Here is a 27,583-nt window from a genome sequence, read left to right as displayed (position 1 = left end):
GAAGAGATATTTAGGTAATAACTAATATTTATTTTGCACTGAGCATAAATAAATGATGAGAAATAAATTCTCAAATTATAATGAACAGTAAGGCTTCGAAGGAGTACCGGTAGGCTGATACACCTAGCTGACAAAATGAAGAAATGCACGAATTATATATAAAATACAACGTGCAAAAGTAGCATTACCAAATAAACAGTTAAACATTGATTAAAATAGAAGGCAAATAACCAATGAATGAAGCCGTTACAAATTAACTTAAGCATAAACGACAAAGTGGCTGCGCCAATGACATGCCCAAAATAATTTAAGCATTTAAGATGCAAACTATACATATATAAAGAACATGCCCTGGAGTCCAAACTAAACTTCTCCAAATCCCTCAAGAGGCGTGCACGTCCCGGAGAAGGCACACGGCAGGTCAAGGTCAAGTCATCTTAAGTACCAGAGGTGATTGGTTGACCTGTCGTTACTAACTCTGGAGGGTTGGCGCTAACGAAGGCCGTTTTTGTTGTCGTCAGTCAGGAATGTGATGCCTTGACAGTATTGTCGTCTCCTTTACCACCAACATACGAAGAATGGGCTACCAGGAAGGTTCTGCTTGAAAAAGACGTCCCCGATGAGACTACCGTAGTGGACCGGCAAGGATGCTATAATCTCGGACATATGGTTATTCCGGCGCCGAGTATAAATAAACTTACTTACACACCAAACTAACCATTCGTCACTGATCAGTTAAGCTTCTATTATAATCTGTGATTTAGCTACCGATGTGCTGGCTGAGGGGTGTGGCCCTTAATGTTACAGTGACGAGAAAAAACAAACGAACAGTAACAACAACAACAAAAACCTCACAAACTCTGAATTTGAACGGCGCCGCCCTTTTGCTGGCACAAGCATCGCTATTTAGGGTTATTGTCACTGTTAAATGTATGTACTCATTGACCGAGAACAATTTCCGGCTTTTGCTTATATTCTGTCGAAATTGCACACAGGTAAATTCTTCAAAATTAACCCTTTATGAGCATGACTGGTCACTTGTCCGATGGCTGTACTCGACAGCGAAAGTCCCTTGTTGTGCTTTAATGGGCGGCATAGACTACATGTATACAAATAGCTTAAAATGGTGTTTATAACATTAACGCTATATACATAGCCATCTCTTTTTGTTTGTCATAATTGTATGTGATAATTGTGTATTTTACTTCCTTGCTTGTTCAAGTGCTTGTATTCTCTCTTCTATTTGAGTACTTCACTCTTGAATTTCTTTTGATATTTTAAGTATGTATGCTATCTTTTTTTTCTTCATGAGTAATGAATCTGTGTTTTCTTCCATCCGTTTAATTATAATAAACATACATATATATTACTGAGTTTATGTACATTTGTAGTTATTTCCAGTAACTGTTTAAAAAATAGAAGTTTAGTGCATCTAGATTATATAACAGATCTAGCAAGTGTTTTAGATTATCTACGATTTATATATAATAACATGTGTTTAAGTCTCATCTGCATACTTTACTTGGAGTTTTTTAAGAGATGTGACTTTTGCCAAATAACTGTCAAATCGAGAACATAAAAAAACAACACACAAAAAAACTTTTAGAAAAAAAAACCAACCACAAACAGATCAAGAAATTTAAGATACGGTACGATTCTGTAGGTAAAACGTATATATCCTTTGTGCTTTTTTTTGCTGTGTATCAGCAGAGGTAAATAAACATTGTTTTGTTCGTATTTTATATCTGTATTGATAGCATGAATAGATCGGAATCTAGTTTGAACATAACTTCATATTGCTATTTATATCAACATATTACACTGTCTTCAGATTTTTCAACATGATACGTAAAGTTAATTAGTAATTTTTTAGGCTTACATTATTCAATAATGCTATAGTGGATAATTTTAAACAGTAGATAGGGCAGCGCGAGACCGCACGCGCTCATTTGAAAGGAACTTCCATAAAGCAGACGGTATTGGTAAAATGAGGGAAAGCAACGTGAAAATAAACTAAGTTAAGTTGAAAATCACTGAAGTGATCACGCTATCAAAGCGAGAGTAGAGTTGTATTTTAAAATACATTTTGGTTTATACATAAGATTATGTTGTGGTAATGAATTTCACAACTAGTAAATTTTATGTTTAAATTTGTTTAAATGTGATTTATATACGAGAGAAATGGAATATTTTCAAACTAGCTGAGTAGAATTGAAATGAGGATAAACAACGCGAGATATTTCTTTTTTTTTAAACTACAGTGTTAAGGTGTTGTAGAGTGGGTATTTTTCGACAAAAAAGAAGGGGATTTCGGATTTTGATCCGATCGCGTTTGAAACTATACATGTTGATAAGTTATTGGGATATGAGTTTAGATTAGATAACTGATTAACGAGGTAAGAAAGTCAATTAGTGACAACTTTATCAATTAAATTGTATTTAAATGAGTTAATTTATTTTACGTTGCGGATGCTTGTCACTAGTATTTTAGTTTTGGTATTTTAGAGCTAAACCATACTTGCGTGGTATTTTTTTATCTTAGAACTAAACAGTTACGTGAAGGCGAATAAATTACGGGATACCCTACTGTTCTTATGTGACGGAAGATAACATTGCTAATTCAAAAGATAAAAGGGTTAGACTTGTAATCTATTCCTAGAAGGTGAAAGTGACATTTGCTATAAACTTCTTTCAAGTGTATTTTTTATACATGGATAAAACATCAAGAGTTCACTATTGAGGTCTACACAAAGTTATGGTGAAAAGTGTCTGTTCATGTCATCAATTAAAAAGGAAGATACATAAAAAGATACAGCAGTATGGCTTGGGATTTAAACCCTCTACCAACTACCCTAATTTTAACTGCTATTACGGTTATTCAACATGGACTTGGTCAAGAATTACAGCATGGCATGTAAGTTTTATTATGTATGTTCTTTTTTTCAAGTAAATCAAAAATTTATAGAAATAAATCCTCAATTTTTGTGTTTTACTTATGTCAGATGATTGTTTCATCAACTGAAAATATTTCAAAAAAAAATCAAGAATTCAACATATGTCAAAGAAGCCCTCCAACACACACGCACGCACGCACGCACGCACACACACACACACAAACACACGAACAAGATAAATGCACAGCTGATTGTTTAGTCTATGACCATTGTCATCTACTAGTAAAAAAACAAGCTTGTAAACATTCCTTATACATTTACATGTACGTATGTGAAATAACACTGGAGTTAAGGTTAAAATGAAAATAAAAATATGAGAGTGAATGGGAAACCGATTGTTTTAAGAAGGAAATTTGCTATTTCACTAAAACTTTACTTTTCTTGAATGCTTTGATTCGAGAATTTGCTTAAAATGTATTATAAATCATTCATTATAATGGTATGGTACAGGATCGTATTTAGACATTTAGCAATGCTTGAAAAAATCACTTATTTAGGAATTATAGGAATCTCATAAATCTGATACCTCGATAAACTGCCTGGCAAGGCAACGCTACTAGTTCTCGCATTATTTATCGCAGTTGTCTTGAACCCCACATTGATCTCAGAAAAGACATTTATTTCAGCCGTTAAACAGCACAGCATACGGTTGGAATCCGCTACAAAATAATGATAGCCGTAAAGACAGACGAGAACCTCTGCATGCTAACTACTCAATCTAACCAATAAAGGATTGGTCACATTCAATCTCTTACTAGACATGCAGTGTACTTTACTCTCACTAGACATACAGTGTACTTAACTCTCACTAGACATACAGTGTACTTTACTCTCACTAGACATACAGTGTACTTTACTCTCACTAGACATACAGTGTACTCTACTCTCACTAGACATAGAGTGTACTCTACTCTCACTAGACTTACAGTGTACTCTACTCTCACTAGACATACAGTGTACTTTACTCTCACTAGACATAGAGTGTACTTTACTCTCACTAGACATACAGTGTACTTTACTCTCACTAGACATACAGTGTACTCTACTCTCACTAGACATACAGTGTACTTTACTCTCACTAGACATACAGTGTACTCTACTCTCACTAGACATAGAGTGTACTTTACTCTCACTAGACATACAGTGTACTTTACTCTCACTAGACATACAGTGTACTCTACTCTCACTAGACATAGAGTGTACTTTACTCTCACTAGACATAGAGTGTACTTTACTCTCACTAGACATAGAGTGTACTTTACTCTCACTAGACATAGAGTGTACTTTACTCTCACTAGACATAGAGTGTACTTTACTCTCACTAGACATAGAGTGTACTTTACTCTCACTAGACATACAGTGTACTTTACTTTTTACTGATTTAAAGAAATGTAATAAAACTTTGAGATTTTTTTCACCATTCAAATAAGCATATATTATTTATGATAGCACAATGTGTGTGTGGTTTTTTTTCATGAAGAAGATTCTTTTTCAAATGAATGTATCACAGTATCTTTCTACTGAGAAGAAATGATGATTCTGTTTGAAAGTTTGCATAAAATAATGTTATTATATACTTATTAAATATGTATATCTTAGTAAAGCCATAACCAATTTTCTAATATTAATAAAGTATTTTCAAAATTTTATTTTTTATTCAATTAGACTAAAGGACCATGGACACAAGTATAAGATATATAATATTAGAATATATATAATTTAAACAAAAGCCTTTTTCTTGATGTAAGAAAATAATCAATGAACACAATAGACCATGATTATGTACTATAAACAGAATTTTTTGAATAATCAATGCTATTGTTGTAAGTGTTGTTGTTTTTCTTACTAATCACGTGGTACACGTCAATACATACGCAGGGTGACACAATGTTATAGTGTATTTCTGTATAAATTTCTCTTTAGTCTTTTAGAAACCGGTATTTTATTACAAAAATGTATTTGTACACATTAGTTTATTTGAATTGCAATTGAAAAGTTAAAATTCGGCAGAAAAATAACATTGCAAAGTTTTATATTTTAAAATGATGGTTAATGTTTATGGTAGGTTGAAAAGTAGACTTAATAGATGTACATAAAGTTAGTTCCCTATTCCTTATTCCTTATTCCTTTTTCGAATAAGGAATAAGGAATCAGTTCCTTATTCCTTTTTTCGAATAAGGAATACGGAACTAGTTCCTGATTCCTTATTCAAATCTAAATAAGGAACAGCAGAATTAGTATTTATTTAAAATAAAATTTATACCTCATTCAAATCATTGCATAAAGAATCTGCATAAATTATTTTGAAAAAAAATCGAATAAGGATTAGGGAACCAGTTCCTTATTCAACTCCGAATAAGGAACAGAAGTAAATACGTAAAGAAAAGACACCAGTTGCAATTATTTGTGATAAATCTGCATTAGAATTGCAAGGATCAATCATAAAAATCATGAAATAAAGCATCTACATATTTTTTTTAAAAAATGTTACAGTCGAATAAGGAATAGGGAACCAGTTCCTTATTCCTTATTCAACTCCGAATAAGGAAAGAAGGAAATACGTAAAGAAAGACACCAGAACTGATTCCTTATTCCTTATTCGAAAAAGGAATAAGGAATAGGGAACTAACTTTATATACAAACTTAATAGTGACAGGGTAGTTAGCATATCGGCGTTATAGCTTTATCAATTTCACATAGAAACTGAATAAAAATAAATACCATATAATTAACGTAAAATGTTCAAGCGTTTCATAGATCATCTTGAAAAGAAATAAGGAGATTCTTTATTGCAGTAGATAATTGTATCATAGTCGACTGGTGATTCCACGACGCCGTGCAATTTGGTGAAAGAATTGCCACTGTTTATTTTCTTTTATCTGCTGTTCACTGTGATAATAAAGGACTGTAATTACACGAAATAAAGGTCTATTAACATCAAATAACGCGTGTGTATCAAGTATTGCTTCAGTATGATTGCTTCATACATGTATGCTATTTTCTACCATTTTTTAATCCTAAAAAAAGAACAACTGATTTTGAGATTCTTTAATTAAAAGAACATTATCAAAGAGAATTTTACATATATACATGTTTTAAAAATAGTTCCCAACTATACACTCCGGCAATAAGATAAACATGAAGTAACAGTATTCAATACCAGAACATGTACCTACAATTTAATTAATTCGACATTCTAGTAAAATAGTTTAATTTTGCTATATAATTATACTGATATTTTTTTAATAAAGACGTTGTTTTATTGTTTAAAAGCCTAGAAAACTTTAGTGCATTGGTATTTCATTGATAAAGTATATTTTTCGTAATATTAATGACATTCTTGTAAAAGAAGATAGTTATCCTGTAATGTTTTACAGATCTGGCATCTACGTTTTGAATTTTCGGTTTGTTTCATCTACTTTCCTCTATTTTAAACGGAAGCCACCAGCCTATACAGAATGACATACAGTTAAATAGTTTGTTCTTTTACTACTACCCGCAAAACAATAGTTTTTTTCAGTGATTACTACTAATAGGGAGTGTTTGATAAATCACTGGAGGAATCGATTCTGTTTAGCAAACTAAAGTTAATGGCAAACATGCGTCATATTTCTTTTCCTTTCTTAAAAGTATCAACTAGATGCGAAAACATGGAAAATCGTTCAAAAGAACTGTTGAATATTTGAAAGATAAGGAAGTTCTAAAATAGAAGAACAACAATAGTGGAGTAATTCCAACAGAAATAAAATGAGAAACATTGGCATGCGAAAATACCGGCCATGATAACATGTGTTACATTTTTGATGATTCAGACATTTCTTAAATGATTGAAGGAAGAGAAAATTTGAATGTCTAGAATATGTTTATTTATAAGATAGATAGAAAAATTTGTTTACAAATATAGGTTCTAAAATATGTAACCTATAAAGAGAGCCTACAGAAAATGTTGTATAGATATAGATTCTAGAATATTTCTAAATATTTTAAGTCTATAGAAATATATTACAGAAAGTCATGTTTACAAATATAAGTTCTAGAATATGTTACCTATAAAGAGAACCTACAGAAAATATTGTATAGATAAAGGTTCTAGAATATTTCTAGAATATTTTAAGTCTATAGAAATAGATTACAGAAAGTCATGTTTACAAATATAAGTTCTAGAATATGTTTATCCTTTAAAAAAAATTTATATAAAATGTTTTCTAGAAAGAAATATTCTAGAAAATGATGACTTAAAAAATTGATTCTAGAAATGGATGTCTTAAAAGAACGGTTCTTGAAAATGGTGTATACAAAGATAGGTTTAAAATATGGTGTATGTAAAATATGATGTATACAAAGATATTGTAAAGATAGATATTTGAAAATGTTGTCTCTAAAGGATTATAGACCATGTAAACATGTAAAAAAATCTACGTTGTTAATAAAGATCATTGATTCTAAATAAAGATGCTATACTATGCTGCAAATAAAGAAAAAAAATGTTCACGATAATTTTTTCTATATTCTTAAAAAATGTTGTGAATTAACGTTTTTGTTTTGTTTGGCTGGAAAATTCGTTTCTGAAATATTTTGTAAGTAAAAAAATGAAATTGTAAAATTTAATTACATGTAGTGTCCTAATTTATGCTAATACGTCTTCAGATTTTGTTTCATAATCCAATTTTCTGGAGTTGTTTGTTTTCATATCATATTGTTTTTACTAAAAACAACCTGTTTCGATCGATTTGTTGAATAGCGTATACGTTTATGTTATAATATACATCTATATCTAATTTAAAAAACTGAAATAGGTTATTTTCAGGTTCGTCCTACACTGTAAACTGGTAAACAGCCGTCAGAATGTCAAAAATATGTACACACGTTTACAAAGTGCTTTGTAACACCGCACTTTGGGGTCAAATGCACTGTGGGGTCCGACCCCAAAGTGCGTTAAACTTCGCACCGCACTTTGGGGTCCAACGCACTTTGGGGTCAAAATCGAGAAATCGACCCCAAAGTGCGTTAATATGCTACATATCAACTAATATTAAAACATAATTTATGGACATTAATTTTCAATGACCCCAAAGTGCGGTCGTTTGCCTGATGTTAAAAAATGCATATGTACCTGTTTAACGCACTTTGGGGTCGAAATTGGACCCCAAAGTGCGTCACGCACTCTGGGGTCGGACCCCAAAGTACGTGACGCACTTTGGGGTCGGACTCCAAAGTGCGTTTGACCCCAAAGTGCGGTGTTACAGTGCTTAAATGTCAAACTCTACCTCCCCCACTCCTAGAAACATTCCTTTTATAACAATAACTTGACATGTGTATTTTCTCAAGATAAATGTATAATACAGATAAATTATAGATTTAGTGTTATCCAGTTTCAGCAAAGTTCAAGAAAAATGACAACCTGCATAAATGCTGTCCTTTTTGTCTTTTTTTTATTAGATTCCGAAGTACACTTAAAAAAGTGTTCTTGATATATTTGATGATAAAATATATGTGATATACGAGTCGATTACTGTATTATAAATTTAAACATCAAATAACAAACGACTTTTATCATATAGATGGTACATCCTTAATTAAAATTTTGATTTAAATTGACGGAAATAAAACATTGGACATGTGCCCATGTATTTACACAGATATGACTGAACGTATTTATACACTATACCTACATGTATTTATACACTATACCTACATGTATTAATACACTTTACCTACATGTATTTATACACTATATCTACATGTATTTATACACTATATCTACATGTATTTATACACTATACCTACATGTATTTATACACTATACCTACATGTATTTATACACTATACCTACATGTATTTATACACTATACCTACATGTATTTATACACTATACCTACATGTATTTATACACTATACCTACATGTATTTATACACTATATCTACATGTATTTATACACTATATCTACATGTATTTATACACTATACCTACATGTACTTATACACAATTCTTACATGTATTTATACACTATACCTACATGTACTTATACACAATTTCTTACATGTATTTATACACTATACCTACATGTATTTATACACTTTACCTACATGTACTTTTACACTATACCTGCATGTACTTATACACTATACCTACATGTATTTATACACTATACCTACGTGTATTTATACACTATACCTACATATACTTTTACACTATACCTACGTGTATTTATACACTATACCTACATGTATTTATACACTATACCTACATGTATTTATACACTATACCTACATGTATTTATACACTATACATACATGTATTTATACACTATACCTACATGTATTTATACACTATACTTACATGTATTTATACACTATACCTACATGTATATATACACTATACCTACATGTATTTATACACTATATCTACCTGTACATAAACACTATACCTACATGTATTTATACACTATACCTACGTGTATTTATACACTATACCTACATGTACTTTTACACTATACCTACGTGTATTTATACACTATACCTACATGTGTTTATACACTATACATTACATGTATATTTATACAGATATGATTAAATATAACACTATTCCTACAACGTAAAGATAACATTATAATACCACACTGATTGTAGACGTGTAATCTGTGTTCAGTATTATTTGTAAAAATGAAAACTAAGATCTACAACAATATTTCGTCTACGTCTTTAATGTACACATTTCTATATAAACCAGACAAAGATATTTCGATCTACTATTTGATACAATGTTTTTGACCGTTAACCATAAAAATTATTACATGTTTAAATGTCAGAAAGAAAACATTGTTGAATAAATCTGCCTAGCACTACAAAATGTTATGTCAAAGGCGTAAATAATATAAACAGTAAAATATTAAAACTGTAAAATATGTATACTATTGAAGATACAGGTAAAACATTTATGTTCTGTCTTCAAAATTACAACACAAGGAAACATTTCGGTTTCATTCAAAATTAATTTCTGATATTTCTGGTTTCCTACTGGATAAATATATCATATGTTTAACACTGCACTTATTTTTACTGGCTCATAGTATATTATTCTATAAACAGTTAATGAATGGGTAGTCAGGCTGTCTATATATGTGTGTGTATTTTATACTTGAATCACCCTATTATTAAGTGGGTGTAAAATATACAAAAAAGTTACATTTACCCCGACACAAACCGTAGTGTCTATATGATTTATATCTGTTATTTAATGGTATCACCTATAATAAACTATCCTAGCTTTATTCTGTATTTCGCTTGGTTGCATTTTACATATCTTCACAGTTTCTTAATTTAAAAGAGAGCATACAAGAGTTAATATAATCTTAACAAAACTTGATTTTATTGGTTAAAATATCACATGCTTGTTCAATAAGTACCAATCCTGTTTTGGAAGAATTTTTAAATGCAAATACAAAGTATGTTTATGTATTCTGAGAAATAAAATATGTTGAAATTACTAACTTTATACCATAAACGACGTAACAATATTGCATTTTAATTTAACAATAAATCAAAAGTGGGCATGTTGTTTATGTGCTGGCTAATATTTTCAATGTGAAAATACTCTTATAAAATACTATACAATACTTGAGAAAAGACTATCTGTAGTGCGCATGCGTACTGTTCATTTCTTTACGATTTCTTTTACCACTGTATTATAATTAATAAAAGCTTCTTATTACTGACTACGTATACGTATAGAATACTGTGCAACATTAAAATCTTTCATGATATGTTAGTTATAAACATCTTACACTATCACGGAGAATGCATTTCCTGTTTAAACGTATATAATATTTATTCTTAATCTCAAGTACACTTCACCGGTGTTATATATTTATCTAAATCAATACAAGACGGACGTGTGCTTACATCTTATTAATTGTACGTTCTGTAAATAAAATCAGTGTTAAGTGATAATTTAACAATCAAACAAACATGATAAATATGCATCAGGTGTTTGAAAAAGTATATTTGTTTGGTAACGAATTTAGATATGTCAACGCTCGAAAACAATGTGATTATGTTCAATAGCCAGAAAATATTAAACAACAAATTAAAAATATATTCTTCGTTTTTTACAAACTATTGTGCATAATGCATATTTGGCTGGATGATAACTAAAATGTGTTTAAATTCAGATTTAAAATAGATTTCCAAATAACTACTGTCGAAATAGAATATACCGATTGAGTTGTGTGTATTATCTTATGATATGATGTCGTTGTTTCACCTTGAGAATGCCGTAGTGCGAAAACACGAACATATGAAAATGTCAAACTTTGTCATGTCTTTGTGTTTTCACATTTTCTTATTAAGACGACAAAATAAGTAAATTGTGTCGTGTGTTCGCCTCTTATTTGTCGTATCTTTGCATTTTCACTTATTTACCTTTTCAGATTTTAGCTTTTTCGCATTGTTACATTTAGCTTTTTCGCGTAGTTACATTGTCGTATTTTTGTCTTGTTGCATATTTGCTTTTTGTATTGCTGCATCTACGAGTTATGGTTACTTATATTGAGATATATAAGACATTTGCCGGTTGGATTATATATCATATATTTGTATTATACGTTAACAGTCTGAAGAGATGTATAAGCATAGAAAGCGCTTACAGAAATAAACGTATAAAATTTAACGTTATATATATTCTTCTTTTCCCAAAACCTATTTTTGAGATATATATTTAAGCTCTTTCAATATCCATTGATGTACGCATGCTCTTTTAAGCTTGAACGCCAGTAATCGCCTATATTACAAAGCGAAAATACAAAAAAATATTAATGCAAATCAGCGAAAAAGTAATAATGCAAAAAAAGAAAAAATTGTTAAAAAGCGGAGACACAATTTGACACTAACGTTACATAAATTATGTAATTCAAAAACAAAGCACACTTTATGTTGGGTTTCGTCGTGTCTTTGTGTTTCGCATTTTCGTGGCGAAAAAAAGTTTATCTTAGCAAATACAACATGCTCCAATGAATACTTATAACAATTGTTTGATCTATGATTAAATTATGTAACAGTGATGGGGACATTGATAAGATTTAAGGTTTTTTTTTTATAATTGAAAAAATGCTAGCTAAAATGCCAACAAATCTCTTGTTTTCATCAATGCTTTAATGTATTTGATAACTCCCAACATGCGACTAATGCATTGAGGAGACACATGTCTTCAACAATCACAACGTAATGTCGGTTTTATTCATCCGGAGTTGGAGGTTTGCTATCACATTAACACAATGTCATGTGATAGTAAACATCAAGTTTTGTATTAGGCAACTGTTACAAATAAATGATAAGAACACTCTGTTTGTTTATATTATTAACATGAAGCTAAAGTGGTGGTGTGATCGACAAGTGGTTTGGTGGTGAGCTAATGATCTGGTTGCAAAAATGCCCCCCCCCCCACCCTCCAAAAAAGGAGACTGTAAATCTTATATGTGTAAATTTGATATTTATTCTTAACAAGTGCGAAGGACAAAGTTTTGACATTTATATCATAGCTCTGTCAGAAGCGATAAAATGTGTGGAGAATAAATTTAAAAAAAAAATAAAATTATTGTTATTAATGTTATTTGATTTACACTTAATACGTTAATACGTGAGAATTATAAGAAAAATAACGTTACATGTTCATAAAACATTATCAATAATTAACATGCTTATTAAGCAAACACTTCATCTGAATGTTATTAAATAATATATTATTAGTAAATCTACGATGATCCCCATTCTTTTGTCGGTATCTTAATAGATTCATTTTCTTGTGTAATAAAATGAAATAGAATCACAAATGAACGAAGTTTATGATATATTACACACCAATTAACAAGTTCAAGTTGATATCTAAATCTCAAGTCTCTGTACATGAGGTGTCAATGAGATATAAGAATTATTGTATCATAGTTTGGAGACCTTTCTGTTGAAAATGTGTCAGGGTTAAATCGTATACATATACATGCACAGTGCGTTAACTGGAGTGCGGGTATTAGTTACCCGCACTCCAGAGCATGCCCATTGATTGGTTCATTTTTGCTGGGGTTTACATATTGTGACGGCAGAGAAAGGGAAAGTGACAGAAATGTCATATTCAGATGTTCGTTCATTGGTTCATTTTTGCCGGGGTTTCATATTGTGACAACAGGGAACGTGCTTTTATGTTTGACTATGATACAAAAGAGAAAGAACACCAAAACACTCGGGTGCTCTTTCTATTACTTAAACATTATTTTGTAAACATCATTAAGGGAGATAATTCAAAAACAAAAAAGGAAGAGTTATGATTCCTGGACACGCACTTCCTAATTCTTAACGCCGGACTGTACCACTTTATAATTTGATCTAATTCCTTCAATACTTTCAAGGAATTTTACGGATAAGAATGTCACAGACGGACAGACGAAAGGAAGGAAAAGGCGACCTTCGGGTAGTATATGAAAATAACAATTTGAACATAACAAAGAACTAGCTACAGGAAATAGTAAAATAAAAAATCTCCTCGTTATTTTTATACGCATATAATAACCTGTCATACTGATATACACATTAATGAAAAAGTTTTATATATGAAAACTGTCTGTTCTTTTCTAGTCTTCCATACTTCCCACTACTTTTTCTCTGCTAGATGTCTGTCTTGATTAATACTGTGATACAAGTAAAAACATGGAAAGTCGATCAAAGAATTGTGAAACTAGTTACATGATAAGGCAAGTTTAACATAAAAACAATACTATTATATTGAGAGAACATATAATCAAATACATAACATGGGTGTACTACATTCACTGCTGATTCAAACATCATATGTAGTACATCTGCAGGCAAAATTTGTGCTCATAAATCAACAATTAAGCTCTTTTGAACGATTAAGTAATCGCAATTAAAACGCTTGAGTTATGATTATTTTGTAATTTTCATTTAATCTATTATTATAAAAAATGCACAGATTTATAGTTCACTCATAAATAGTGATGTATTGTTTATAATCCAAGGAAACAAATTGTAAAATTAACCTTATAACTTGTATAAATGTTATGATAACATTGGCATCATTAGACTATTTTATAACAAATAACAATTGTTACACCTGAATTTATGCTCGAACATTGACATCATTAGACTATATTTGTACCAAATAACAATTGTTACACCTGACATAATGCTCGAACATTGACATCATTAGACTTTATTTGTACCAAATAACAATTGATACACTTGACGTAATGCTCGAACATTGACATCATTAGACTATATTTGTAACAAATAACAATTGATACACTTGACGTTATGCTCGAACATTGACATCATTAGACTATATTTGTAACAAATAACAATTGTTACACTTGACGTAATGCTCGAACATTGACATCTTTACACTATATTTGTAACAAATAACAATTGATACACTTGACGTTATGCTCGAACATTGACATCATTAGACTATATTTGTAACAAAGAACAATTGTTACACCTGACAAAATGCCCGACCATTGACATCATTAGACTATTGTTACACCTGACGTAATGCCCGACCATTGACGTCATTAGACTATTGTTACACCTGAAGTTATGCTCGAACATTGACATCATTACACTATATTTGTAACAAATAACAATTGATACACTTGACGTTATGCTCGAACATTGACATCATTAGACTATATTTGTAACAAAGAACAATTGTTACACCTGACGAAATGCCCGACCATTGACATCATTAGACTATTGTTACACCTGACGTAATGTCCGACCATTGACATCATTAGACTATTGTTACACCTGAAGTTATGCTCGAACATTGACATCATTACACTATATTTGTAACAAATAACAATTGATACACTTGACGTTATGCTCGAACATTGACATCATTAGACTATATTTGTACCAAATAACAATTGTTACACCTGACGTAATGCTCGAACATTGACATCTTTACACTATATTTGTAACAAATAACAATTGATACACTTGACGTTTTGCTCGAACATTGACATCATTAGACTATATTTGTTACAAATAACAATAGATACACTTGACGTTTTGCTCGACATTGACATCATTACACTTTATTAGTAACAAATAACAATTGATACACTTGACGTTATGCTCGAACATTGACATCATTAGACTATATTTGTAACAAAGAACAATTGTTCCACCTGACGAAATGCCCGACCATTGACATCATTAGACTATTGTTACACCTGACATAATGTCCGACCATTGACATCATTAGACTATTGTTACACCTGAAGTTATGCTCGAACATTGACATCATTACACTATATTTGTAACAAATAACAATTGATACACTTGACGTTATGCTCGAACATTGACATCATTAGACTATATTTGTAACAAAGAACAATTGTTACACCTGACGAAATGCCCGACCATTGACATCATTAGACTATTGTTACACCTGACGTAATGCCCGACCATTGACATCATTAGACTATTGTTACACCTGAAGTTATGCTCGAACATTGACATCTTTACACTATATTTGTAACAAATAACAATTGATACACTTGACGTTTGCTCGAACATTTGACATCATTAGACTATATTTGTTACAAATAACAATTGATACACTTGACGTTTTGCTCAAACTTTGACATCATTACACTATATTAGTAACAAATAACAATTGATACACTTGACGTTATGCTCGAACATTGACATCATTAGACTATATTTGTAACAAAGAACAATTGTTACACCTGACGTAATGCCCGACCATTGACATCATTAGACTATTGTTACAACTGACATAATGTCCGACCATTGACATCATTAGACTATTGTTACACCTGAAGTTATGCTCGAACATTGACATCATTACACTATATTTGTAACAAATAACAATTGATACACTTGACGTTATGTTCGAACATTGACATCATTAGACTATATTTGTAACAAAGAACAATTGTTACACCTGACGAAATGCCCGACCATTGACATCATTAGACTATTGTTACACCTGACGTAATGCCCGACAATTGACATCATTAGACTATTGTTACACCTGAAGTTATGCTCGAACATTGACATCATTACACAATATTTGTAACAAATAACAATTGTTACACCTGACGTAATGCTCGAACATTGACATCATTACATTATTGTTACACCTGAAGTTATGCTCGAACATTGACATCATTAGACTATTGTTACACCTGAAGTTATGCTCGAGCATTGACATCATTAGACTATTGTTACACCTGAAGTTATGCTCGAACATTGACATCATTACACTATATTTGTAACAAATAACAATTGATACGTTTGACGTAATGCTCGAACATTGACATCATTACATTATTATTACACCTGAAGTTATGCTCGAACATTGACATCATTAGACTATTGTTACACCTGAAGTTATGCTCGAGCATTGACATCATTAGACTATTGTTACACCTGAAGTTATGCTCGAACATTGACATCATTACACTATATTTGTAACAAATAACAATTGATACGTTTGACGTTATGCTCGAACACTGACATCATTAGACTATTGTTACACCTGATTCAAGTAAGTATTAAATTTTAATCCGCTGTCCCGCCAGCGCGCTCAGTTCACACTGCTATCCCGCTACGCTGTTAGCCCGCCTACTTCACACTGCTAGGAAATGTATCATGAGGTTTTAATGTTGTTTCAATTAAGTATTAATGTTTAGCCCGCTGGCCCGTCAGCCCATCCACTTCACACTGCTAGCCCGCTACACTGTTAGCCCGCCAACTTCACACTGCCAGGTAATGTAATAAAACGTTTTCTTGTTGAATCAGTTAAGTTTTAGAGTTAAGCTCGCTGGCCCGCCAGCCCGCCCAGTTCACACTGCTAGCCCGCTACACTGTTATCCCGCCCACTTCACGCTGCTAGGAAATGTATCATGAGGTTTTAATGTGGATTCAATTAAGTATTAAAGTTTATTCCGCTGGCCCGCCAGCCCGCCCATTTCACACTGCTAGCCCGCTACACTATTATTTCATAACGTGTTCATGTTTATTCAATTAAGTATTAAAGTTTAGCCAGCTGGCCCGCCAGCCCGCTCAGCTCACACTGCTAACCCGCTACACTGTTAGCCCCCGCTACACTGTTAGCCCGCACACTTCACACTGCTAGGATATGTATCATGACGTTTTCATGTTGAATCAGTTAAGTTTCACACTGTTAGCCCGCTCAGTTCACACTGTTAGCCCGCTAGACTGCTAGCCCGTTACCCCGCGTACTTCACGGCCATCTTCTTCTCTGGGTCAATTTGATGAAATGTTCCTAGCATAAAGCTCTACTATAATTGTTCAAGTGGTTCTACTCAGCTGGGTCAAAAGGGCAACAAATAGATTTTCAAAATGAAATCTTTAAAAATCACACTCCCCCCCCCCCCACTCCGGGTGTTATTGATTTTCCTTCTATGTATATAGTAAACACTTAAAAAATCTTCTCTTCTAAAAGTGCAACGCCTAGAGGAAAGATAATTCGGGTGAAGTATTGTGTAGTAGACTTCTACCAAGATTGTTCAAATTATAGCACTGGGGTCAAAATTACCCTCGCCCCAGGGGTCATTCATTTTCCTTATATGTATATAGAAAAAAAACTTAAAATATCTCTGAAGTAAGATATTTGGCGTGAAACATGGTATTGTGGAGCTCCTACAGGATTGTTCAAATTACTAGTATAGCCCTTGGATCAAAATTAGTCCTGCCTCGGGGGGGGGGGGGGTCATTGATTTTCATTCTATGCATATAGCCAAAAAAAATGTTCTCCTCTGAAAGTGCAACGCTTAGATATTTTGTGTGTAGCATCATCTAATGAAACTGTACAAAAACTGTTCAAATTATAGTCAAAATTTGCCTCGCCCCAAGGGTCATTGATTTTTCTTATATGTATTTAGTAAAAAAAATAAATTGTTACACCTGAAGTTATGCTCGAACATTGACATCATTACACTATATTTGTAACAAATAACAATTGATACACTTGACGTTATGCTCGAACATTGACATCATTAGACTATATTTGTAACAAAGAACAATTGTTACACCTGACGAAATGCCCCGACCATTGACATCATTAGACTATTGTTACACCTGACGTAATGTCCGACCATTTTTGACATCATTAGACTATTGTTACACCTGAAGTTATGCTCGAACATTGACATCGTTACACTATATTTGTAACAAAGAACAATTGTTACACTTGACGTTATGCTCGAACATTGACATCATTAGACTATATTTGTACCAAATAACAATTGTTACACCTGACGTAATGCTCGAACATTGACATCTTTACACTATATTTGTATCAAATAACAATTGATACACTTGACGTTTTGCTCGAACATTGACATCATTAGACTATATTTGTTACAAATAACAATTGATACACTTGACGTTTTGCTCGAACATTGACATCATTAGACTATATTTGTAACAAAGAACAATTGATACACTTGACGTTATGCTCGAACATTGACATCATTAGACTATATTTGTAACAAAGAACAATTGTTCCACCTGACGAAATGCCCGACCATTGACATCATTAGACTATTGTTACACCTGACATAATGTCCGACCATTGACATCATTAGACTATTGTTACACCTGAAGTTATGCTCGAACATTGACATCATTACACTATATTTGTAACAAATAACAATTGATACACTTGACGTTATGCTCGAACATTGACATCATTAGACTATATTTGTAACAAAGAACAATTGTTACACCTGACGAAATGCCCGACCATTGACATCATTAGACTATTGTTACACCTGACGTAATGCCCGACCATTGACATCATTAGACTATTGTTACACCTGAAGTTATGCTCGAACATTGACATCTTTACACTATATTTGTAACAAATAACAATTGATACACTTGACGTTTTGCTCGAACATTGACATCATTAGACTATATTTGTTACAAATAACAATTGATACACTTGACGTTTTGCTCAAACTTTGACATCATTACACTATATTAGTAACAAATAACAATTGATACACTTGACGTTATGCTCGAACATTGACATCATTAGACTATATTTGTAACAAAGAACAATTGTTACACCTGACGTAATGCCCGACCATTGACATCATTAGACTATTGTTACAACTGACATAATGTCCGACCATTGACATCATTAGACTATTGTTACACCTGAAGTTATGCTCGAACATTGACATCATTACACTATATTTGTAACAAATAACAATTGATACACTTGACGTTATGTTCGAACATTGACATCATTAGACTATATTTGTAACAAAGAACAATTGTTACACCTGACGAAATGCCCGACCATTGACATCATTAGACTATTGTTACACCTGACGTAATGCCCGACAATTGACATCATTAGACTATTGTTACACCTGAAGTTATGCTCGAACATTGACATCATTACACAATATTTGTAACAAATAACAATTGTTACACTTGACGTAATGCTCGAACATTGACATCATTAGACATTTTGTTACAAAGAACAATTGTGACACCTGACGATGCTCGAACATTGACATCATTAGACTATTTTACACCTGAAGTAATGCTCGAGCATTGACATCATTAGACTATTGTTACACCTGAAGTTATGCTCGAACATTGACATCATTACACAATATTTGTAACAAATAACAATTGTTACACCTGACGTAATGCTCGAACATTGACATCATTACATTATTATTACACCTGAAGTTATGCTCGAACATTGACATCATTAGACTATTGTTACACCTGAAGTTATGCTCGAGCATTGACATCATTAGACTATTGTTACACCTGAAGTTATGCTCGAACATTGACATCATTACACTATATTTGTAACAAATAACAATTGATACGTTTGACGTTATGCTCGAACACTGACATCATTAGACTATTGTTACACCTGATTCAAGTAAGTATTAAATTTTAATCCGCTGTCCCGCCAGCGCGCTCAGTTCACACTGCTATCCCGCTACGCTGTTAGCCCGCCTACTTCACACTGCTAGGAAATGTATCATGAGGTTTTAATGTTGTTTCAATTAAGTATTAATGTTTAGCCCGCTGGCCCGTCAGCCCATCCACTTCACACTGCTAGCCCGCTACACTGTTAGCCCGCCAACTTCACACTGCCAGGTAATGTAATAAAACGTTTTCTTGTTAAATCAGTTAAGTTTTAGAGTTAAGCTCGCTGGCCCGCCAGCCCGCCCAGTTCACACTGCTAGCCCGCTACACTGTTATCCCGCCCACTTCACGCTGCTAGGAAATGTATCATGAGGTTTTAATGTGGATTCAATTAAGTATTAAAGTTTATTCCGCTGGCCCGCCAGCCCGCCCATTTCACACTGCTAGCCCGCTACACTATTATTTCATAACGTGTTCATGTTGATTCAATTAAGTATTAAAGTTTAGCCAGCTGGCCCGCCAGCCCGCTCAGCTCACACTGCTAACCGCTACACTGTTAGCCCCCGCTACACTGTTAGCCCGCACACTTCACACTGCTAGGATATGTATCATGACGTTTTCATGTTGAATCAGTTAAGTTTTAGAGTTTAGCCCGCTGGCCCACCATCCCGCCCAGTTCACACTGTTAGCCCGCTAGACTGCTAGCCCGCTCAGTTCACACTGTTAGCCCGCTAGACTGCTAGCCCGTTACCCCGCGTACTTCACGGCCATCTTCTTCTCTGGGTCAATTTGATGAAATGTTCCTAGCATAAAGCTCTACTATAATTGTTCAAGTGGTTCTACTCAGCTGGGTCAAAAGGGCAACAAATAGATTTTCAAAATGAAATCTTTAAAAATCACACTCCCCCCCCCCCCACTCCGGGAGTTATTGATTTTCCTTCTATGTAAACACTTAAAAAGTCTTCTCTTCTAAAAGTGCAACGCCTAGAGGATAGATATTTCGGGTGAAGTATTGTGTAGTAGACTTCTACCAAGATTGTTCAAATTATAGCACTGGGGTCAAAATTACCCTCGCCCCAGGGGTCATTCATTTTCCTTATATGTATATAGAAAAAAAACTTAAAATATCTCTGAAGTAAGATATTTGGCGTGAAACATGGTATTGTGGAGCTCCTACAATATTGTTCAAATTACTAGTATAGCCCTTGGATCAAAATTAGTCCTGCCTCGGGGGGGGGGGGTCATTGATTTTCATTCTATGCATATAGCCAAAAAAAATGTTCTCCTCTGAAAGTGCAACGCTTAGATATTTTGTGTGTAGCATCATCTAATGAAACTCTACAAAAACTGTTCAAATTATAGTCAAAATTTGCCTCGCCCCAAGGGTCATTGATTTTTCTTATATGTATTTAGTAAAAAAAATAAAAATCATCTTCTCTGAATTGACAAAGGCTAGAGGTTAGATATTTTGCATGAACAATTTTGTAGTGGATCTCTACCAAGATTGTTCAAATTATAGTTCTATGGTCAAAATTGGCCCCGCCCCGGGGGTCATTTATTTTCTTTATATACATATACGAGGGTGCATCAATAAAATTCGTAAACTAATTCAATAACGGGGAAATGATTTCATTCAAGTACCAAAAATGAAACCTCTTTCTCAAAGTATTGTCCCATGCACGATTTGCACTTGTCCAATCTCTCTCGACCCATGACTCGAACACGTGTTGTTGACAGTCATGTGACATCTCCCGCAGCTGTCTGTCCACGGCACACCTCAGTTCCTCTCTTGACTCAAATTTCGTACCACGAAGACTGTTTTTTAAATTGGAAACAGCCAGAAGTCACAAATTGCTAGGTCCGGGCTGTAGGGTGGGTGCGGTAACAGTTCGACGTCGAGTTTTTCTAGTGTATCCATGACAACGTGGCTTGAATGGCTCGGCGCGTTGTCGTGATGTAATATGAATCCGGACCTAAGTAGATGTGGGCGCTTTCTCCTTATTGCCGCCATGAGTTCTGTTCTAAGTAATGTTGCATAATAGCTCCAAGTGACTGTCGTTTTCGGAGGAACAAAGTGGTTAAGCACTACACCGTATATTTACAGAATAAAATGGCCATAACCTTCCCGGCTGACTTGGAAATTATCGCTTTTGTAGGGAAAGACGAGGAGGGATGCCTCCAGACAGAACTCTGACGTGTGCTTTCCGGTTCAAAAAAGTGAATCCACGTTTCATCACATGTTATCACTCGATTTAGAAAGTAATCGCCTTCTTCACAATACCTCTTGTCGTACTGCTGACACAGTTTCACCCTTACCCCCATCTGCTCCGACGTCAACAAAACAGGCACCAATCTTGCTGAAACGCGGCGCATTCCTAATCTATCAGTCATAATGCACTGAGCTGTACCATACGAAATAGCGAACATATCTGCTACGTGCTCCACACTTACTCGTCTATCTCGGAGTATGTACTCCTAAATGACAGCCACTGTTTCTTCATCTGTTACAGTTACTGGTCTACCTGCACGACTGTCGTCTTCAGTTGCCTCTCTACCGTCTTTAAACCGCTTCATCCACTTTGAAATGGCACCTTCTGACAGAGCAGCCTTTCCGTAAACTTTTTGCCAATTTTCACGAATATCGAAAAACGACTTTCCGAGTTTTGTGTAAAACTTTATAACGATGCGCTGTTCGTTGACGCTGTGTGACGCCATTTTTTGAACGGACGAGACGTCATTTACGATTTATGACGTCATAAGTGATGACGTCAAAGTTGTGTACATAGTACGATTAAATTTGAAATAATCTGTTTTCACAGCATTTAAAGCTTCATTTTAAAAGGACCAGTAGTTTTGACGCTTTGAATTAGTTTACGAAATTATTAAAATATTTTTTTTAATCTTCTTTTCTGATGATATAAGGCTTAGAACTTTGATATGTTGAAAATGATAGCTTTTACATGTCCTCTAACAAAGTGGTTCAAAGTTTGCCTCTAATGTCAAAATTGGCCCAACCCCGGGGGGCATAGATTTCCAAATATGGAAAAAACATTCTCGCATATATTTAACTTAATTGCGATGAATGAATGAATGAATGAATGAATGAATGAATGAATGAATGAATAAATGAACGAACGAACGACCTAACGGACGGACGGACGAACGAACGAACGAATGAAGTATTTTTATATACGCGTATGCACGGTTTGATAAAAGTAATCAAGAAAGAAATGATGAAAAACTAGACGAAATTGTCGTAAAATTTGAAAGACTATATCGGTTTTTTATGGCGTCGATTCCAATCGCACAAGCTCAAGATGTATACGCGTAACAATTTATTTTGATATAATTTCAGTAAATCATAACAAAGTTGCTTTTGAAAATATGTATAAAACCAATATCTTGAATATCGTTTCATAGAAATGCTAAAATGTACAACATTTGTATCATGATTTGTTTTATAAATTATGATTAATATGCTGATGAGGAAAATTTCTGTTTTTATATTAGTTCAGTGGCAAAACTCCTTAAATATCAGACAGATTTGTAGTTCATTCCGCGAAAGGACCTCTTGTTTTGGCGATGGATAGTAATCTTTACAGTAGCTTTTCATCTCTTTACGTTTTGTTTTTCAAAAAATAGATCTACTTGAACCATCTTGATAATCAGAACCAGTTTGGTTCAAATTAAAAGTAATTGCCGCTAAATCATAATGACAATGCGCAATAGGAGATACATTGATAACCATAAACCTGGTCCAGTGAAACTCGAAACTTCACACTTGGTCATGAATACACGACTTAATCTAAACACATTTTTAAACTCTTCAGTATTAATAATAAAAAACGTTCGGATTTTGGTTTTGACTTTTACTGTTGTATCTAACCACAGGCAGTCGGAGGGTGGCTTGGATACTATACATGTATATGACCGCTCCTTTTTTCTTTTTTTGTTGTTGATAAATTAAGTATTTTTTTATTCTATATTTTTAAAAACATCAAATTTTCAGTAATTAGAAAAGTAATAAGAAAGTTGTTATGTATAAAACTATAAATAAAGACAAGGTAGAAATGTTCACCAGCGGATCTATCACCCGGCTTTATTTGAAGACCCAGATCTTTGTTAATTGTCAACCAATTTTCACCAAATTAAATGCAATCTACTCAGAAATGATTTTAAAGCGAGAGAATGCACTGTTGTCTAGGTCGGACATCGCTTAACCGAGCCGTAAGAATAAGTTTGGAACATAAATCGATTTTCCCCTTAATAATAGACTTATGTCAGTGCATGCAAACAGTTAAAACAGAAAGGGCAGCTATAAACTATCGCTTACCGGTCCAAATTTAATTTAAAATAAACGTCTGTATGTAGGCACTTTTGGTAGTTATTTGCACTAACTTCTTAAATTTCTCGACATTACATGCATGCAAATCCTGACCCGGTTATACCTAATGCGTACCTAATGCAGTACGATATAGGTTTTACAGCTGTGTATGAGTACAATAGAATCAGTATTGTTCTCAACAATGTATAATGACCTCTTTACTTCACATTTGTTAACATTTTGACAAATCGTACGATTATGAATCGAAATAAAGTTTTTGACCCTTGAAATCAGGCTATGATATGCATTTGATATAGATAATTTGGACTATAAATATGAAAACGGGGCTAAATGGAATGTGATATGAATATAATATGGATGCTTTGGACTATGAAAACGAATACGAGGCTAAATTTTGAATTCTATTTGAACGTCACGTGGTCCAATCGCTGGTAGATAATTTGGTGTTGAAATAAATAAATTTACTGTAAAAGTTCAAGTATGAATTTACTGTAAAAGGTGATATAAGAATTTATGCATTTACTATAAAAGTTGATACATAGACTGCACAGGTTGATATTTCAATTTACTGCAAAAGGTTATATACGAACTGTAAATGTTGATATATAAATTTACTGTAAAAATTGGTAGACGAAAATTAAAACTAAATAACTATTGCAGTTGATATATGAATTTACAGTCAAAGTTTTTTTGCTTTCATTTTTTGTGGCTGATTTAACGTTTTCTTGTAACCTTTATAACAGACTGTATGATTTATTTCGCTGTATTGATAGTTTTAGTATAAAACACGTTTCACTAAATTACATGTCTATCATTTAAAACAGTTAATCAACAACACGTAAGTTGTCCATTTGGACAGTAATCAACCACGGAAGGTAAAGTTGCGTAAATAAATCAACATACCTTCAGATGGTTTGATATTACTTTTATTTGTAATTAGATGGCATTGTCTTCTATCCAGTGAATCAGATCCCCTCAGATGGTCAAGTTGTCATATTATGAATCATAAAGTGTTTCAGAAAGTGTAAATGATACATTGTTATTTCCATAGTGATCTATATTATAATCGTTTCTAATCGCTTTGTTTGTAAATGCTTTTATTGATTAGAAATTAATAGCAAGTGTTAAGCAACAAGAGCTTGGCTTAAGCTATTTTTATCAATATTTGGAACAGATGTGTAACTAGAAAATGTATATCAAAAACTGGCAAATGTAGGCTGTTTGTACATTATGCAATGCAATCTACTCAGAAATGATTTTAAAGCGAGAGAATGCACTGTTGTCTAGGTCGGACATCGCTTAACCGAGCCGTAAGAATAAGTTTGGAACTTAAATCGATTTTTTTTCTTCTTAATAATAGACTGCAAACAGTTAAAACAGAAAAGGCAGCTATATTCTATCGCTTACCGGTCCAAATTTAATCAAAAAACGTCTGTATACAGGTAGGCACTTTTAGTAGTTATTTGCAGTAACTTCTTAAATTTCTCGACATTACATGCATGTAGGCTGTTTGTACATTATACTGTATTAATATTGACCCTTGGATTAATCTTTGACCAATTTTTGAATGCATGACATGATATGAGTGTTACCAGTGAGAAAAGGCAATGTAGACAGGCGGGACAAGTTACGTTATACATGACTCATGTTCCGCCTGTCAACACATTACAAACACTGTCAGGTTAAGTTGTATGCCAATGATAATGAGAGGGTATACTATTTCAAACGACACAAATATAATGACAGTATGTTATAATCTGATATAATAAACATAAAGCATATACAATGTACATAATAATAAAACACTAGCTCAAATAATAGCGATATAATAGTATTATAGTGCGTACTTTTATACGGAACACAACAGTCATTTTATTCAAGTAATAATATCTTTCTCAGCGGTGTTCATCCGTTATTTACATGTATTTTAAACAATATTTTATTTACAAAATAAAGAACATAAAATATTTTTTACGGATTGAGTACGAAGCTAAAAACCCTTTTTTATAACTCTCTCTCTCGGAAATCAGTGTTACACAAATTTTATATAAATGTTAACAAAATATGCAATGAATGATATCATTTCGACTTGTGCTTCCTTTCTTAGGTTTTAGGTACAAGCACACATATTTTTAATGAATACACTGCTTAGTTTAGCGTTTAAACTATTCAACAAGTATGTTAGAATTTCGACAATAAAAACAATCAATAATTATAACATTTGGATTGAAAAAGTAGGGGAATAGAGAAAGAAAATTATTTAACTACTATGGAGTCTAAGAGACGTTTTTCTGTTATTAACAAACTATTATTATATTTCCAATCGTTTTGTTTTCTGTATTTATTTATGTATATGTGAGACAACTGTTTCATTTAGTAAGTAAATTACCGCCGTAAAGTATTCAATGTAACAGTTGTGATTTGTAACTCGGACGCACTTTGGAGTCCAACATAATTATGCTACATATCAACGCACTTTGGGTTCCAGAGTTCTGAAGGTGTCGACTGACTTACATTTAAATACTTGAGGTGGAGTTCAAGATGACGGTTGATACATATATACATCAATTTTACTAAGTGTCATTTAAATCCTGATGTAGCAGTAATTAAAATTGTGTTTGATGAAGTGACAAGTGTTTTATAAATTTTACCACTTGAAATATCTAAAAATTGTGTCCATATAAATATAGTACATTAATTGTTAATGTATGCCTTAAAATGAAAGTATCTGATTTTTTGTGTATGTTTTATTCATTACATTTATCACGACACATACATTTAATAAAAACAATTATAACTTTACATAATCATATATCATGACGTTATATGCATAATAAAACATTAACAATTACAACGTTCAAATTGTTATCGTCACACTGAAGGCGACGCAATATTTTTTTCACTGTAAGCAACTCTTATTTTGTATGTGATAAACAGCATACTGTATTATCTATATCCGTGTAGGTAACAAAACGGAACTTCTTAAATCGTCCGATTGCAGAGCATTCAAGTTGTTTGTTTTCTGCTTTGTTTGTTGTTGTATTACATGGGGTCTGTTTTTTATTTGTTTTATTGTTTAGATACATCAACAAATGAATATGGTAATATGCTAATGGATTTTTGTACATGAAATAATTGGTTTATTGTCTATTAACTATGTAAATGTCATTAAAACATGTAAAGGTTAATGTACAACAGATTTTTTTATCTGGACACCAAGTATTTAAAATGAATATAAAAATTTAAAAAAGTATTACAAATAATACAAATATTATTAAATTAGAAAAGTAGCCAATATATTTTTGAAAACAAAAGCCAGCTT

General features: G+C 32.9%; 1 protein-coding gene across 1 annotated transcript in view; it reads left to right on the top strand.

The window, feature by feature from the left end:
- Positions 1-1,716: 1,716 nt before the first annotated feature.
- LOC132759628 (multiple epidermal growth factor-like domains protein 6) overlaps positions 1,717-27,583 on the top strand; it is a gene marked incomplete at its 3' end in the record, with an annotated part of 149,088 nt that continues 123,221 nt past the window's right edge. The window contains 1 exon segment of the mRNA XM_060751437.1: positions 1,717-2,914. Within this exon segment, the coding sequence (XP_060607420.1) occupies positions 2,820-2,914 (95 nt within the window).

The sequence above is a fragment of the Ruditapes philippinarum genome, unplaced genomic scaffold (genome assembly GCF_026571515.1).
Source record: "Ruditapes philippinarum isolate M1 unplaced genomic scaffold, ASM2657151v2 ctg229_1_1_1_1, whole genome shotgun sequence".
Taxonomy (NCBI): domain Eukaryota; kingdom Metazoa; phylum Mollusca; class Bivalvia; order Venerida; family Veneridae; genus Ruditapes; species Ruditapes philippinarum.
This window is presented reverse-complemented; position numbering and strand designations above follow the sequence as displayed.